This window comes from Dama dama, chromosome 14, assembly GCF_033118175.1.
Source record: "Dama dama isolate Ldn47 chromosome 14, ASM3311817v1, whole genome shotgun sequence".
NCBI lineage: Eukaryota > Metazoa > Chordata > Mammalia > Artiodactyla > Cervidae > Dama > Dama dama.
Genome location: NC_083694.1, coordinates 76,355,552 through 76,371,616, shown reverse-complemented (window position 1 = coordinate 76,371,616; position 16,065 = coordinate 76,355,552). Strand labels below are relative to the sequence as shown.

The window sequence follows — 16,065 nt, the reverse complement described above, 5'->3', positions numbered from 1 at the left end:
GTCACAGAGACCCAGCTGGGCCCTCCCCACCGCCTGCTCCATCCTCCTCAGCCTTGAGCTCTCCGGAGGGATCAGCGGCCTCCGCTTCAGAGGACGGCCGTCCCGCAGGTTCACAGGGCGGCCTGGGGGCAGGGACCTCGGCAGGACACAGGCCCCCCAGGCCAGGGTTACTCAGAGTCCCTCTGCCCCACGGTGATTCATGGTCCAGGGACTCGGGGACCCTGAGGGGTGACTGGCGTCAGGCGGCCCCCTGCCCTCAGGTGCCCCGGCCTAACTGCCAAAAAGGCCTGCTGCCCACCCCCGGGGCTGGGGGGGGGGGGCGTATATGCCCATCGGGGGTCCCGGCCCTGGGCGGGCACAGCAGAAGGGAAGGCCCGGGCTCCGAGGGGAGAGGCTGGAGGCCAGGGCGACCTCCACCGTGAGTGACCCCGTTCTCTGTCCTGCAGGGTCCAGGCCGACCCGGAGCCGGGCCCCCTCCACCAGGGCGGCTGGGCCTCTGACGGCTACTCCAGCCCCCCTGGCAGCGCTGAGGAGAAACTCTCGAGCCTGGGTAAGTGCTCTGGGGCGGGGCTTCCTCCGGGGCGGGGTGGGGGGGTGGGGCGCGGTGCAGGGGGCGCTTCATCTGGGGCGGGCGAGGCTCCCTCTGGAGGCGGGGTTTCATCGGGGGCGGGGCTCCCTCTTCGGGCAGCGGAGTCGGAGCGCAGCGGAGATGAGAGGAGCCCGCCCCAGAGGCCTGTGGGCGTCAGGACGCGGTAACCAGGAGACCGTGCGGGCTGTCTCTACCTCTGCAGAGCTGCCAGTGTAATGGCTTCTTCATGCTTGTGCCACACCGCCAGGGCGTGGCATCGTCAGCCCAGGAGTGGGGAGAGGACTCACTCACTATATCTGGGAGCCCTAGGCTGCTTGGCCAGAAGGCCCCTCACCATCTCTAGCGGCAGTGTCTGGTGGAGGGCAGGCGGGGTTCTCCACGGTGAGAGGTGCAGGGCAGCTTTGCAAGGTGGGCTTCACAAAGAGAAGAAGCCCCTTCACAAAGGAAGAGAGCCCCCCACCTCCTGCAAGCCTCCTGGGCAGCGGGCAAGGCTCTCCGCCTTGTGGTCAGTGTCCACCTCCGCCAAGGACACCGCAGGCTCTTTGACGGGTGAGATGGGGAGAGATTTGGGGTCTGCCTATGCTTTGTGGGGGGCCTGTCCTCTGAGCCTGAAGAAACGGAGATGAGAGGAAGGGAAGGGAGTCTAGAGGGCCGCACTCACTCATCACTGCTCTCGTTCAACCAACAAACCATCAGGGCGGCTCTGTGCAGCAGGGAGAGGCTTTCCATGACGACGTGCCCCCAAGCAGGGTGCTGGGCGCCGCCTTTGTTTGTCCCAACTGGGTCCACCGCCAGCTGCTCCTTCCGCATCTGCCCTGGGCAGTGTGGGGGTGTCCACGCCTGTGCCCTGGCCCTCTGCACGCCCACCGGGTGTGCCAGGGAGACCTGGCACTGGTCCCATTTGCTGATACACCCCTTGGTTGCTGACATGCAGACATTGCCAGAGTCTCCATTGGATCTTAATTTGGGAAACAGAGCCGGAGTCCCCAGTGCCTGCATATGAGGCCATGTGGGAGAGGACCAGGAGGGTGACCCCAAGATCGGCATACTTCATGCGTGTGCAAGTACTGAGCGGGCAGGGAATGGCAGGGTCTTCTCTCATCCTCACGCCGCTTGTCCACGGATCACTGGGGCACGCGCCTCTGCCTCTGGCCTCTCCCTCGAGGCTGATTTGCATTTCTCCTCCCTCTCTTGTTGAGCTGACTCCATCTTTAAGCCATACTCAGTTGTTCACACCTTGTAGGTTTAGGAGAGAAAACCCCAGAACTGGCACTTTCTCCCAGGGCAGGGGGAGCCGGGACACCGCCTTGGGGCTCCTAGGCAGCCACACGCCACCCTCCACCAACTCTCCCGGGATCCTCAGGCTGGATCTGGGTCTCTGGGCTGCAGAGGCCTTGGGCTCAAAAGGTGCTGAGGGTCACAGCCCTAACAGACGGCGTGTGCGTGCTGAGTCGCTTCTGTCGTGTCCAACTCTTTGCGAGTCCATGGACTGTATCCTGCCAGGCTCCTCTGTCCATGGGATTCTCCAGGGAAGAATACTGGAGTGGGTTGCCATTTCCTCTCCAGGGGATCTTCCCCACACAGGGATTGAACCCACATCTCTTTACATCTCCTGTATTGGCAGGCAGGTTCTTTAGCACTACCGCTACCTGGGAAGTCCTTACGGACAGTGAGGCTACGCTAACAGACAGTAGCCTCACCCAAATGTGGCCTCATTTTCGCCAGGAAGAAAGGCTCAGGGAGGGAGGGTGACCTGCTTAAAGCGGCGTCTGTGGTTCATGAGTAGCTGAGCTGACACCAGGGCCGCTGCCTCAACTCCCCAGACACAGGGAGGACCAAATGCTGATGACAGCTGCTGTTTATTGAGCACCTACTGTGTGCAGAGCAGAGCACCGGGTGCTCCCGACAATGTCCCTCGTAAGCACATGACACACGCTTCATCGGGGGAGTGCTGCTCTGCTGTAGGCAGGGGGCTCAGAGAGGTTCTGCAAAAAGCTTTTCTGAGGACGCACAGCGAGGGCTGCCCGGACTGGAGTCCGGGCCCCGCCTTCCCACGTGCTGCCGGCTCAGCTGGGCTTTCCTCACCTCCGCCAGTGGGACAGTCCCTGACCCCGGCCCTAGTCCAGCCCAAACGCCACTGGCTCTGCATCCCAAGCCTGTTTTGTTTGCGCTAGGCTAACCCCCCTTCCCACCTGCCTTCCCACCCTCTGGGGACTGAGGCCAGGTGTGTGTCCCAGCCATCTGTGAAGAAAGGATGCACAGACAATCGACGGGAAGCACAGCCCATGCTCCAGGCAGGCAGTGTGGGCTGTGGTCTCGGGGGCAGGGCTTCCGTGGGGCCGGAGGGATGTGGAGGTGGGGACCCAGGGCCCCGCTGGGCATCGCGGCCTTGCCTTTGCTAGCTCTGCAGCCTTGGGCTGGTTCCTGGTCCCCCTGTGCCTCCGTGATGACAGCCACACCTGCTTCCAAGGGCTTCATGGGGCTAAAAGGCACCCGCACAGGCAAAGCCTTGAGAAGCTTTGCCCAGCACACAGAGCCACTCAGCACATGCTGACCTGCTGCTGCAGCTTGGTGGGACAGACTGGGGGGGCGTGCTCCTAAGGTCCACCTTCCAGGTGGCGGGGCGGGGGGGGTAGGGATATCCCAAGGTGGTCCGGCCAGGATTGGAGCCCAGCTTTCAGAGGTCACACTCTAGGCCGCCCCAGCCGTGACCTCACTGCAGGGTTGCAGGGGACAGTCCGGGTCCTGGACACCCAGGGAGGCTGCACAGTTGTGAGATGGCCAGGGAGGCGGAGCTGGGCTCGGGGAGGGCCAGGGAGGGAGAGGCTGGAGCGGTGAAGTCACTGAGGAAGCCGGCGGGGAGGAGAGATGGAAAACCCGAGGGATCTGGACTCTGTCTCTTTAGGGGGAGGGAGGAGCCTGGGGGATTCTGGAATGGGACTTGTCTCCAGGCAGGGGGCTCAGCCCATTTCAGTGGAGGGTCAGAATCAGCAGAGGCCGGGCAGCTTGGGCCCCCAGACCACTCCCACTCTAGAAGGAACATCAGGGGTTCTCAGGTGTTTGCACCCATGAGTACAGAGTAGGCAAGGCCTGGCTTCCCTGTTTCCTGTTCTGGCCAAGAACGCGGGGCTCTGTGTTATCCACCTCCAGAGAGTTATACCCAGTGACCCAATTTTTATTCAGTACCGAGCACATGTCAGGCTCTGCTCTAGACACTTGGGTACATCCAGGGACAAAACAGGCACAAACTCTGCCCTGTGGGGCTTCTGTCGCCATGGAGCTGTGCAGTGTTCAGCCTGTGCAACTGCACATGAGCTGCATGGAGGCCCCGAGGTGAAGCCCCAGCTCTGGAGTGTGCGAACATCCCAGCAAGCAAGGGCAGAGCTCTGGTTTTGGGAAGCCCCCTGAGAATACGAGCAGTGGCCGTCTTCAGTGTGGGGAAGGGTGGTGGGAGGGAAGGTGCTCACTGCCCGCCGTGGTCTTTCTTGAGGCTGCAGCCTGGTCCCTGTGTCCCGAGCCTGTCTGTCCTGGGCTAGGCTCCTCGCAGCATGGCTTTGAGATCCAGCCTCCGGCCTCAGGTGAACTGGTGCTCATTCCTCTGCAAGCTGCGGGCAGATCTCAAGGGTGAGGGTGCTTACTGAGGGGTGGTGGGCCGGGTCACTTGTGGTCTCTCCAGACCAGACCACTCTGCCCAACCTCGGGACAGTTTTCCAGGGAGCAGGGGGACAGCTAGGAATCCCAGCTGGGGTGGGCGCTGTTTGGTAGATCCTCACCACCATCCATCCTTCTGTGACTGGTGGAAAGACCTCGCCTCTGGGGTTGTCCTGAAGACTCAGCTTCACAGGGCTTTGCCCCTCCTGCATCCCAGCAAAGGCAGGCCAGTCTTCTTCCCAGCTGCCGGGGAGGCCAGGCGGATGAAGAGCCCTCCCAGCCAATGACGGGCGAGGCTTCAGTCCCGCCCTGGGCACCACTGAATGGGCAGAAACGGGTGTAGAGCATCCGCCGCCCACAGCTCCCCACCCCTGTGAGGAGAGGGTTAGGGTCCCTGCTGAGAGACTCCCCTTGAGAAGACAGCCCTCAGTCCAACCAGAAGGAGCTCTGGGAGACACCGTGGAGTGAGGGGACCTGGACACGGTGACCAGGAGGGTTAAGGACTGAGAACCACCCTCGGTTGTAACATTCATTCCCCGCGCATCCTTCAAGGGGCAGGAGGAATCCAAACCCCGCCTTCCTGGGTCTCCAGGGGTGCGGCCAGAGCTTCAGAGCGAGCTGAAGATGACTGCAGGGTCAAGGCAGAGGGCGGGCAGGTGCGGGGCCACCCCAGGCCCGGGATTGTCCTTGCCCTGAGAGCCGGCTCTGGGGGCAGAAGGATTCAGGTCACAGTGGGAGGGATCTCCAGCCGGAGGGGCTCGGCCCTGGGGTGGAGTGGGCAGCCCCGGGTCCACAGTCCAGGGAGGAGCTGCACCCCGTGAGCTGCATGCTTCCTCCCTGGGAGGCTGGGCCTCCGCGGAGCTGAGGGGGTGGGGATACAGGACGGAAGCATCTGGGATGAGATCAGACTCATGTGGGAAGGCTGAGTCCCTGGCCCCTCTCCTGTGGGTATTCCGGGCATTCGCAGGGCGGTTTATAAGTGCCAAGGGGTTGTACCATTCATTGAGATAGGAGCCCCACTGCACTTTTCTGTTATGTTTAATGCCTAGTCTAAAACTAACAAAGCTCCGGTAAAACACAGAGGTGCCACCTGAGAAGCATGGGAGGGCAGTGTCCCTGCAGATAGGAAGAGGCAGGCTTGTTAGCTCAGCCAGTCCACCAGCCCAGATCCACGTCGGCCGAGGCTTCTCCTTTCTATTGGTGCTGGCTTCAATTTTTTGGCATCAAGGACCTCTTTCAGAACCTGATGGACCCTATGTTACGTCTCCCAGAGAGATGAACGTATTCACGCACAACTTGGCCATCTGATGGTTGGTTTATGGACTTTCTGTATCCAGTTGCTGAGCACCGACTAACAGATTCTGCTTTGTTGGCGGTGAGGTCATCACAGGGCTGCCAGACCACCTGGGTTTGGCCCAGTGTTTCCTTCATCTGGCTTTTGGGTTTCATGGCCCACAGCGAAGTAATAGGGTTCCGTGTAAGAGCACCAGTTCTGCCCTAAAGCAGAAAACTGAGTAAAGATGTCTTTGAGGTTCCTCTGAGCATTGTGGTTCAATGATCTTAGAATAGCCAACCCTGCACGGACGGGTCAGAGAGGCCTGTAGGTTCCCCTGCACAGAGGACACACCCACACATGTGGTTCATGTGTCTCCATCCCACACGACCGCACACAGCCAGCAGACGCGCCGGCCCCACCTCCTGCCTGGAGTTCCTGCCACCAGCCCCCCCGGCCCCCCTCAGCCTGCAGTTGCTATGACAACCGATGGCTGGTCCTGGTCTCAGGATGCTGTACCTGGGCCTCATGGAGCTCCTCTGGGACCCAGTATGCAATGGACGTGCCAGCAGGTGTGTGGAGGACAGTTGCCATGGCAACACACAAGCCAAGCCCACATGGGAGACATCGCCTTCTTACCTGGTCTCCCTGTCAGCTGGGAGCTGGCCTCTGACTTCACTCAAGTCCATTTTCAGACTGAGACCTGGATCAGGTGCTTCCTCCCGCCCCTCCAGCTGGAAGCCTACCCCCACTTCCAGCTGACCTCTTCCTGATCAGCCGAAGTGCAGAGAAGGGAGGCATTCTCTTAAGGCCATGCCGCGAGTCCTGAAGGGAACCCAGGGCCCCAGCATTTAAGAACAGGGAAGCCTCCAAGGGTCCTGGATGGTTAGGGCTCCCAGGTCCCCCGGAACTGACCAGGACCCCAGGACAGAGGTCCTGCGGCTGAGCCACGAAGGGACCTCGGTGCTGAGAATGGAGGAGGAGAACTCCACCCTGCCGCCACCGGGATTCTGCGGGCCAGGCTGAGTGTGACTGCAGGCCTGGGCCTGGCAGACCCCAGGCAGGCGGGACGGGCGACCAGGCCCTAGGGGGCACCTGGACAGGTAGGAGGGGCGGGGCCTCCTTCCCAATGCCCATACCCACTGCGGGGCCCCGGCCTCCTACCCCACCAGGACCCTGAGTTTTCCGCTATGGGGTGCTACAGTTCTTGGGATCACATGCAATTGTTCAGTAAGTCCCCAGGACAGCAGGAACTGGCTGCTGTCCAGGCAGACGTGAATGCCCCAGCCTGTGTTCAAATCCCGATCCCCACGGCAGCCTGCAGGGTGGTCCTGGTTAAGCGTATTTCTCGTAAAACAAAGACAATGGCAGCCCCAGATTTGGAGGATTTGATGGAACACACCCACCATGGGTCTCAGGGAGTCCGTGGCAACAGCAGGTGCCCAGTGGCAGTAAGACCCCTGGCCCGCGGCTCACAGGCATCCACGGCCCTTGCTAACTGCCACGGAGGAGAGGCGCGGTCAGCGCAGGCAGCTTCAGCAGCAGAAGTGTATTTCTCATGGCTCTAGAGGCTGGGAAGTCCAAGGTCAGAGTGCTGGCCATTTCAGTTCCTGGCGGGAGCTCTCGTCTTGGAGACAACCGTCTTCTTGCTCTGTCTGCACACAGCTCAGAAGAAGCAAGCACCCTGGTGCCTCTACTTATAATGCACAAGTGACCCACCCTTGTAACCTAATGACCTCCCGAATGCCCTATCTCCAAGCACATCACACTGGGGATCAGTTTCAGTTTATGAATTTGGGGGGACATCAACACACAGTCTGTAATGGGGGGCTTACAATTTAGCTGGAGGGAAAGAACCTCTCTGCCTTGGATATGACTGGGCAGGATTTGTCCAAACAGCCCCCTGACTATAATAGGTAGAGAGGAAAGTTCAAGATCAGTGTGGGATGCAGTCAGAGAAGGCTTCCTAGAGGAGGCGGCCCTGAGGCTGGGCCTTGAAGGGTGAATTGGAGTTGAATTCATATACGAGAAGGCATTGGGAAGAAGGGCAGACATAGGTGGGATTCAGCCTGGACCAGAGGGTGAGTAGAAGGGCATCAGAGCCAGGCTCCAAGTCTGCCTGTTGGTTGGCACTGCCCTCCACGGTGGTCGATAACCAGGGTGGGCGGGGGGGGGGGCGGGGAACAGTCCTTCCCTGGGAGGCCGTTGGGTCACCGAGTCAGAGCTGGGCACCTCTGCCCACCATTGTGGAGTTCTGGCTTTACGCGGGGTCCTGGCTGCCTGCTCAGAGGAGGAGGGGAGCCCCAGTGTCTGGCTGTGCAGGCCGGGCGCCCCCACCGAGGAGCGGAGGGCCGGTGTTCTAGCCCGGGGTCAGGACACCTGGCAGGCATTCGGCAGACAGAACAAGGGGCCACAGCCCAGCGCCAGTCACCTTCCCTCCCAGGTCAGCAGCCCTCCAGCCACGGTCCCCATCCTGGAGGCCTGCACACCCTGAGCAGCCAGCCCCTGAGGGGACCCACACCTTCCCGGCCCAGGAGAGCCCTGCCCTCCAGGGGGGCTCCTGCCTCAGCCTCGGGCCTTGGGGCCTCCCTGGCCCAGCCCCCACGTCACACGACGGAAGGCTCAACCCCCATCGGCGTGCCGGCCCAGGACGGGTGCGTTCCCAGGAACTGGGGCACCCCAACCTCCAGCAGTCCTCCCTGAGACGCCAGGCCAGAGGCACACGGGGACCGCGGCCCCGGCTCCACCCCGAGCCTTCTGTTTCCTGGGCCCCATCTTTCCCAACACAGGCTGACAGCAAACCTCTCTTCTGGGCCCACACCCCTGACCTTGAGTCCTTGAGAAAATCCCCCAACCCCAAAGTTCAGAGAGCCCCCAGGCCAGGGAGGCTCAGCCAGGGCCCCGCAGAGTCCACAGAAATGTCTTAGGCCCTGGACAGCTGAGGCTGGGAGGAAGCGAGTGGGTCAGTCTGGGAGGGCTTCCTGGACGAGGTGTGAGCCAGCTGGTGCTCCCACGCTGGATCACTGCGTCCACCGGCTACTTTTCTCCTGTAGCAGGAGGCAGTCCACCCGCCCTGGAGGGCGGGACTGCCCAGGGCAGGAGGAGACGTGAGGACTTCTTGCCCACTCGTACCAGAGGCCCCCAAGGTATGCAGGGCAGAGACGGGGAAGGAGAGGGTCTCAGCTGTGACCCATCCCAAGGTCACAAGGATGGGAGCTTCCTGCAGGGGCAGGGAGGGGGACTGCTGGCCCCCCAGGCCCAGGGTTGCAGGGACCAGAGGGAAGGTGTGGCTGGGAGCTGTCCCGGGGCCTGGCTGCCGTTCCGGCCCAGCTGCGCTGTCTCTCACCACGGGCACCAGAGGTCACCGCTGTTGACAGCCGCACACATCTGCTCTGAGTCACGCACCCGTTCACTCTGCTCGTCATTCACCAAGTATTCCCGAGAGCCCACTGTGCGCAAAGGGCTGCAGTGGGTTCTGGGAAAAGCTCATGGTCGGTACAGCAGCCGAGGGTGGATCCTCAGGAATCACAGATGGGTGGATGAAGGCTGCTGACAGGATGCCAGGAAATTATCACATCAGCTGCAGAAAAGTGCGTGGGGAGTCAGGAGAGGCGTGCAGAGGAGGGCCCGCGGCCGCAGGAAGGGCTGGGGAACAGAGGGCCTAGTCCTCTCCCGAGGGCTTCCTGACCTTGATTCACAGCAGCCCCGCGCCCAGAGCCACGCAGGCCGCAGTCCCCGGAGTGGTCTAGGCCCCTCTCTCTTCCACATGCCCGCTTCTGCTCCAGCGGTGACTCCCACGGCTTCAGCGCGTGCCCAGAGTCGGCCACTCCTCCCCGCCGCCCAGGCGCCCGCCCGCCCCGAGCCACTGTATTCCCTCCCCTCAATTTTTGCAGCCCTGTCTGCCCGGGAGCCCAGCCCAGAAGCCATGGCACCCTCCCCAGGGGAGCTGCCCATGCAGGTCCTCTGCCTCAAGCCTGCCGGGGCTCCCACCTCACTGAGCCAAAGCTGAGTGGTGACCACCGCGGCTTCATCACGTCCTGACCCTGACCCTGTCCTCCTCTCCATCAGACGCGCCTCTGATCCCTCAGTGCTCCAGACACACCAGACACACCCTGTCCCGGGGCCTTTCATGGGCTGTTCCCACTGCCTGGAAATGTCTTCCCCAGACACCCAGAGACTGAGCCCTCTCTCTGGATCTTTCCTCAAACATGCCTCCTCAGCTCAGCCTCCCCGGGTCACCCAGTCACACGCTCACCGCCCGCCCTCAGCTGCTTGACGCACCCCATCCCGAGTCTGTTCCTTCTCCTCAGCACTTCTCAGTAGCTAGCCTCCGGCCTGTCGCCCGTTCCTCCTGTTTGACTGGCTGTCCCAGGAGGACACGTTTCTGTCTGCCGTGTCCCCGGCCCATCCCAGCGCCTGTCAGGGCGGCCTTCAGAGGCACTGGGCAGGCGTGAGGGGCGGGGGGCTGGCTGTCCATCGGCAGATGAGACTCCGCTCCGCGCCGTGTGGCCTCCAGGCTGCCCTCGGGTGTGTTCTGGATGCTCAGAAAGTCCCTGCTGAGGGGGAAGGACACAGGGTGGGGTGACACAGCGGGGACAAGGGCAGAAGGACGCGGGCATCAGTGGCTGGAGGGCTTTCCACAAAGGCGGGGAGTTGGGAGGGGATGAGCTCAGCACAGGGATGGCAGGGCCCCTGAAAGGTGGGGCTGGCCCCCCAGGTCCCGCAACGGTCGGCGCAGGAGTCGGCAGAACGCCCCCTCTGCTCGGCCCTCAGCCCATGAGGAGCTGAGTGTGGACTCACTGGCCCGCTCCCGTACCTGAGTCCCTCTTCTCCCAAGGTCACCCTTCAAGGTCAGTCGGGTGGGGGCGTCCTAGCCCCCTTCCCAGCAGGGACCCCCTGTCAGACTGAGGGGCAGGGCCTGTGGCTCCCGGTTACCGGTGGGGGACGGAGCATCACACCGCGTGCCTGTCCCTGGCTGGGTGCCTGTGTCTCCATTCTTCAAATTGCTCTACAGTAGCGGTCAGCAGATGCGTCAGCCCACTCCCCCCACCCTCACTGCAGAGACTGCCATGCCGTGGCAGATAGGAGGGAGAGGATGAGCAGTCTGGGGGCCTGGAGACAGATGGGGGGGCCATCATGATTGCAAATCAGCCTCCTTTCCACATCCCCTCTGGAGCCAGGGAAGGGCCCAGTCCCCTCCACCAGCCTCCGCACTGTCCGCACCCACTCCCGCCCAGCTGGGCCTCCGCCTCCCCGCACAGCCCCTCGCCGTGGCCCCTCTGTGGCCCTGCCCAGCTGCTCATCCTGTCGAGTGGGCAGAGGCTGGGAGGGCCCCAGGCTGGCGCTGGGGTGCGTGACGGGGCAGGAGCCTCTCTTTTTAGGAACTACTCGAAGAAGCAATCTGCATGTATTGGCTTTATCGACTGATGCTGGAATGGCTGTTGCCACGGCAGCGAGCGCTCCCACTGCAGTGGAGAATGATGGGAAACTCAGGGGCTGTGAAAGGTATAGGGAGCGCAGAGGGAGGGAGCGTCTGTAAATTCCAGGACGATGGTTTAAAGACACCTCCCCAAGGCCGTGGCGAGACCCTTCAGAGAAGGACAGGGGAAGGGGGGCGGGCGGACAGGCAGGGGACCAGCCCCATGGAGTCAGCACTGAATCGGCCCAGGAGAGGATGCAGAAGTGTTTTCCGTCTTGTAGATTGACAGGTGGTGCTTGACACAGAGGGAGGGGGAGGCGGGCTCGTGTGTCCCTTCTGGAAAACACTCTCTTCTGGAAGAAGGTGAGATTTCAGGAGCCGATTATTGAGGGAAGGGAACGGACTTGGGGTCCGGGGCACATGACGCCCCTTGAGAGGAGACACGGGAATAGAGAGAGGGCAGGGACCAAGCTGAAACACAGGAGCCGATGAGTGAGTGAGGGCAGCAAGGAAGTGGCAGGGGGCACCGACCAGGAAGGCAGTGGGTGGAGCAGCTCCCGAGACTAGGCGGGGAGGAGGGGACCCGCAGACGGGGTGCAGAGGGCCAGCCTCTGTCCACAGCGGCACCCAGGCTGGGACGGGCCACAGCGCCAGCCCGCCCGGTCTGCCTCGGAGGAGACGGAGTCCAAGTGCAGGACAGCACAGAGCAGCAGGCAGACAGTCACCTGGGGCAGCAGGGAACAGTGTCCCCAGGTTCTCAAGCTGCTGGTTTTAGGGATGGTGAGACCCCCTCATGACCGAATTCGCTGTGTCGTGTGCAGGCTAGAGAAGACCTCTGGGTGAGGCTGGGGACTTGGGAGGCCGTTGTGATTTCAGGAAGAGTGGTAGGCTTGTCACCCAGACCTTTGGCGCCTATGGTGGGACTGGCTCCCGTCCTCCAGCTGGGAGGGTATGGGCTTGAGCAGCGTGTCTCCCGTGTGCCCAGGCGGGGGAAAGAACTTCCGACCAGCCTCCTCCTCTGCGCAGGCCCCAAGGCCTGTCTGCACGGTGCCCTCTGCCTCGGGACCATCTAGTGAACTCGCACCCACTCTGCCCCCCCACCCCGCTGCTGGGCACCCCCTCCTCTGGCTCCCTGCCCCCCTGGTCTGAACCCTTCACTACTTTCGCCGATCCTACTGCAGGAAGCTTCCGAGAGGTCCTTCACGTGTTCTCCCACCTGCCACACCCACTCACATGTATGGGGGATGGAGCTAAGTAGGCGCTGGAGCTCGGGGTCACAGCAGTAGGGTGATGTGGGGCCTGCCCCCGGGTTCAGAGCCCCCTCGGTCCTCCTGGAAAGAGCACTGCGCACCTCTGTCCGCCAGTGCGGGACACGCCGCTGGGCCTGGGTGCTGTTTCCCAGGAACAGGAGCAGCCTAGTCCAAGTCTCGTTTGTTATTCTGCGGGTTCTGCCAGACACTGAGCTCCCTGAGGGCAGCACTGCCATCTTTCTCTGATTCTCCAAGTCCCAGTCAAGGGTCCACGTCTCTCAGCAAATGCCCTTCTGCCTGAGGCGTCTGTGCTCAATCTGTGGCCAGCGCATCCACGCTGCCACAGTCCTTGGACCTGCAGGCTTTACGTGTCTCGGTCAGGCCCCGGGACCCTGCCAGCACCCAGGAGCCATGCAGGGAGCAGGCCCCGAGCACTGCACTCAGGCCTCCAAAGCCATGTCACCATCTGGTCCACCAAGGTGCAGGGAGTCAAGCTCCATCTGAGCGCGGGGGAGCTGGCGTGGGGGGCGGCGGACAGACACGTACACAGATGCCTCTGGCACAGGCAATCGGTGCCTCACTAGCTGAGCTGAGCTGAGCGAGGGCCAGGAGAGTGGGGGCAGCAGGAGCCGCAGAGTCTGAGGGCGCCTGGGGCTGCAGAGACGGAGGGTGGGGATGGGGTGGCTCCCCGGGACCCCCCCTTCCTCCCGTCCCTCTCACTCCTGCCTGAGGACTGTTTGCTCAGGCAGTTTGGTCCTGACCAGGGAGGCTGGGCAGTGTCGCGTCTCCTGAGGGCCAGTCCTCGCTGGGGCCAGTCCCATCAACCCTCAGTCTCCATCCCTCCACACTGCCCTCTTCCCGAGGCGGGTGGGGGCGGCTAGGAAAACATCTTTTTATTGGCCTTGCAGTCCCCACCACTGCTCCGGCAGGCGAGGGGCCAGAGCCGACCCCTCCTGGTGCCCTGGGCTTGATGGAGCACATCCCAGGTCCAGTCCCTTTACCTCTGAGGCCAGTACTATAGTCCCCGGAGAGATGCCAGAGATCCAGGGGCTGCAGTGACTTTGACAAGGTCACGCAGTCAGACCCAGACGTCAGGGTCAGCCCCCTTCTCCAGCGCTCGGAGGCCCCTCCCCAGTCCACGAGGCCAGTCTCTCCAAGCCGCCCCCGGCCCCGTCGTACGAAGGCGTCCCCACCTCAGGAGGGCAGCCTTGAGCCTCGCAGAGGACGGGAGGTGGGGCGGGAGTGTCCCAGACGTGGGGGCGGGGAGCCAGCGCCCCGACACGGCTTTTCCACCCGTCCCAGCGTCTCCCCCGGGCCCGCTCAGCCCACTGTCCCTCAGAGTCCCGAGCCGCCCAGCCTTAGTCCCCTTTACCTGCACCCCCCACCGCCTCAGCACACCCTCCCACCGCCCCCGCCCCCCGGGCGCGGCAGGGGACCACCGTGCCCCAGATCCTGCCCGCCCTGCGCCGAAAGCGAGGAGAAAACCGGGTCGAATCCCTCATCCCCACACCCCTCCGCCCCTGGATCTCGGCTGCAGACACCACCCCCTCCCGAGCCAGAAATAGACTCTCGCGCCCAGCTCCGCGCGCGCGCACAGCCCTCCCCTCCGCCGCCCTCCTCCTTCCTGCGCCCCGAGTCGCAGCCCGCAGCCTCCGCTCCCGCTGGCGGGCGGCTCACGGCCCGCGGGACCCACCGGCCGGGCAGACAGGGGCCCGGGATCCGCGCCCGGCATCCCGAGCGCCGGCGAGCTTCTGGGCGTGTGTTCCTCTTTGATCGATTTAAAATTTTTAATTTGTCTTTCCCCCGCCCCGCCCCTTTCCCCCCGACCCCGCCCCATCGCTCCCCGCTTCTTCCCTTCCCCACCGCCTGCCTCGCGTTTCTTCCCCCGCGCCTCGGCTCCCTCCCCCTTCCTCCCCCTTCCTCCGCGGTTTCTTCCGTCCTTTCCCTCCCCCCGCCCCTCCCCCGCTCCCCCAACCCCCGCCCCCGGTGCCTGCAGACGCCCGGTTCGTCCATGCGCTCCTCGCGGGCAGAATGCTGGGCGGCAGCGTCAAGAGCGCGCAGCCCGAGGTGGAGCTGAGCGGCGGCGGCGGCGGCGAGGGCGCGGACGAGCCTCGGGGCGCGGGCCGGAAGGCGGCGGCGGACGGCAGAGCCATGCTGCCCAAGCGCGCCAAGGCGCCCAGCGGCGGCGGCACGGCCAAGGTCGGCGCGGCGGAGCTCAAGGTCTTCAAGTCCGGCAGCGTGGACGGCCGAGTCCCCGGCGGGCCGCCCGCCTCCAACCTGCGCAAGCAGAAGTCGCTCACCAACCTCTCGTTCCTCACGGACTCGGAGAAGAAGATGCAGTTGTACGAGCCCGAGTGGAGCGACGACATGGCCAAGGCGCCCAGGGGCTCGGGCAAGGGCGGCCCCAAGGGCCGCGAGGCGCCGCTCATGTCCAAGACGCTGTCCAAGTCCGAGCACTCGCTCTTCCAGGCCAAGGGCGGCCCGGCGGGCGGCGCCAAGACCCCTCTGGCTCCGCTCGCGCCCAGCCTGGGGAAGCCAAGCCGGATCCCGCGCGGCCCCTACGCCGAGGTCAAGCCGCTCAGCAAAGCTCCCGAGGCGGCCGTGAGCGACGACGCCAAGTCGGACGACGAGCTGCTCTCCAGCAAGGCCAAGGCGCAGAAGGGCTCCGGGCCCGCGCCCCCCGCCAAGGGCCAGGAGGAGCGGGCCTTCCTCAAGGTGGACCCCGAGCTCGTGGTGACCGTGCTGGGAGACCTGGAGCAGCTGCTCTTCAGCCAGGTGCTGGGTGAGTCCTGCGTCCCGCCCCACCCCTGTCGTTCCCCTCGCGCTGCCGGGAAAGGTGTGGGGGGAGCGAGCCTCACTCCGCTGCCCCCTCCCCGCTGCGGGGCTCTGCGGACCCCGGGCGGGCTATGCGGGGACGCTGTGCCCAGATGTGCCCGAACTGGCCCACCCGCAGATGCATGTGGCCGAAGTGCGCCTCGGTAGGTATGGATGTTCCCGGGCCAGAGCCCCGGCTCGGTGCTGGCCTGTCAGAGGTGAGGTTGGACAATGAGGTGCCGGGCTTAGCTTCTCAGAGATAGAGCCCATCAGCTTTCTGGAATCTTAAAGCCTGCCTAGCATCCTCATTCGGCAAAATCTGGGGGCTGGTGGAGACCACAGCCACGTCGTGGTCTGTTCTGGGTTGGAGCGCATCGCCGGGGTAGGGGTAGAGGCCAGCTGTGGGGGGACAGAGGTGAGCGCTGTTCGGCCGCGGAGTAGTGCCGAGGCTCCGCTTCCTCTGCGGATCCCCGGCGGGAGCGCGCGTCGGATTTCCCGGGTGTGGGTGTTCTGGCAGGGAGACGCTCCTGGGGCCTGGGGGCCGGAGGGCAGCCAGCCAGCTGCGCGCATCTGGACGCGCGTCTTGTACCTCGGCCCGGCTGTGGCCCGCACTCCCACCCCACCCCCGGTGTGCAGCCCGTGGGGAGAGGTCTGGGGGTCACGCGGAGACTCCCCGCTGACCGGGAGGCCTTATCCTCTCGGCTAACGGGGGCCGGGCGGGCGGGGAGGAGGAACAAAGCTCCCTGGCGGAGGAGGCGCGGAGAGCTGCTCCATTGTTCTCCGGCCTGAGGAGCCTGAGCGGCAAACCCAGAGCAGGCCCGGGGCTGCGCCGGCTCTCTCGGGACGCGGCGCCTTGGGAGAAAGGCACCCGCGAGGCGCGGGGCAAGGTGGTGCCCCCAGGGGCCAGCGCGGTCGTGCCCGGGAGGACAGCGGCGAGGCCCGGGGCCGACGGCCGCCCGCGCTCCGTGGACTCGCTGTAGTGGCGGCGGGGATGTGGGTCCCCCGGGCCGAGGGACCCGGCTTCCCGGGTCCCCAGGAGCGGCCCGCTCCGCCGGGGGCTGCGGAGGGG

The 16,065-nt window shown here is 64.1% G+C and overlaps 1 protein-coding gene across 4 annotated transcripts in view; it reads left to right on the top strand.

Moving 5' to 3' along the window:
• NAV1 (neuron navigator 1) overlaps window positions 1–16,065 on the top strand; it is a 194,306-nt gene that overhangs the window by 56,915 nt on the left and 121,326 nt on the right. For all 4 annotated transcript variants that reach the window (XM_061161150.1, XM_061161151.1, XM_061161147.1 and 1 more), the window contains exons 3-4: window positions 447–550; window positions 14,179–14,964. In XM_061161150.1, coding sequence (XP_061017133.1) covers window positions 447–550; window positions 14,179–14,964 — 890 coding nt within the window. The remainder of the gene's footprint in view (window positions 1–446; window positions 551–14,178; window positions 14,965–16,065) is intronic.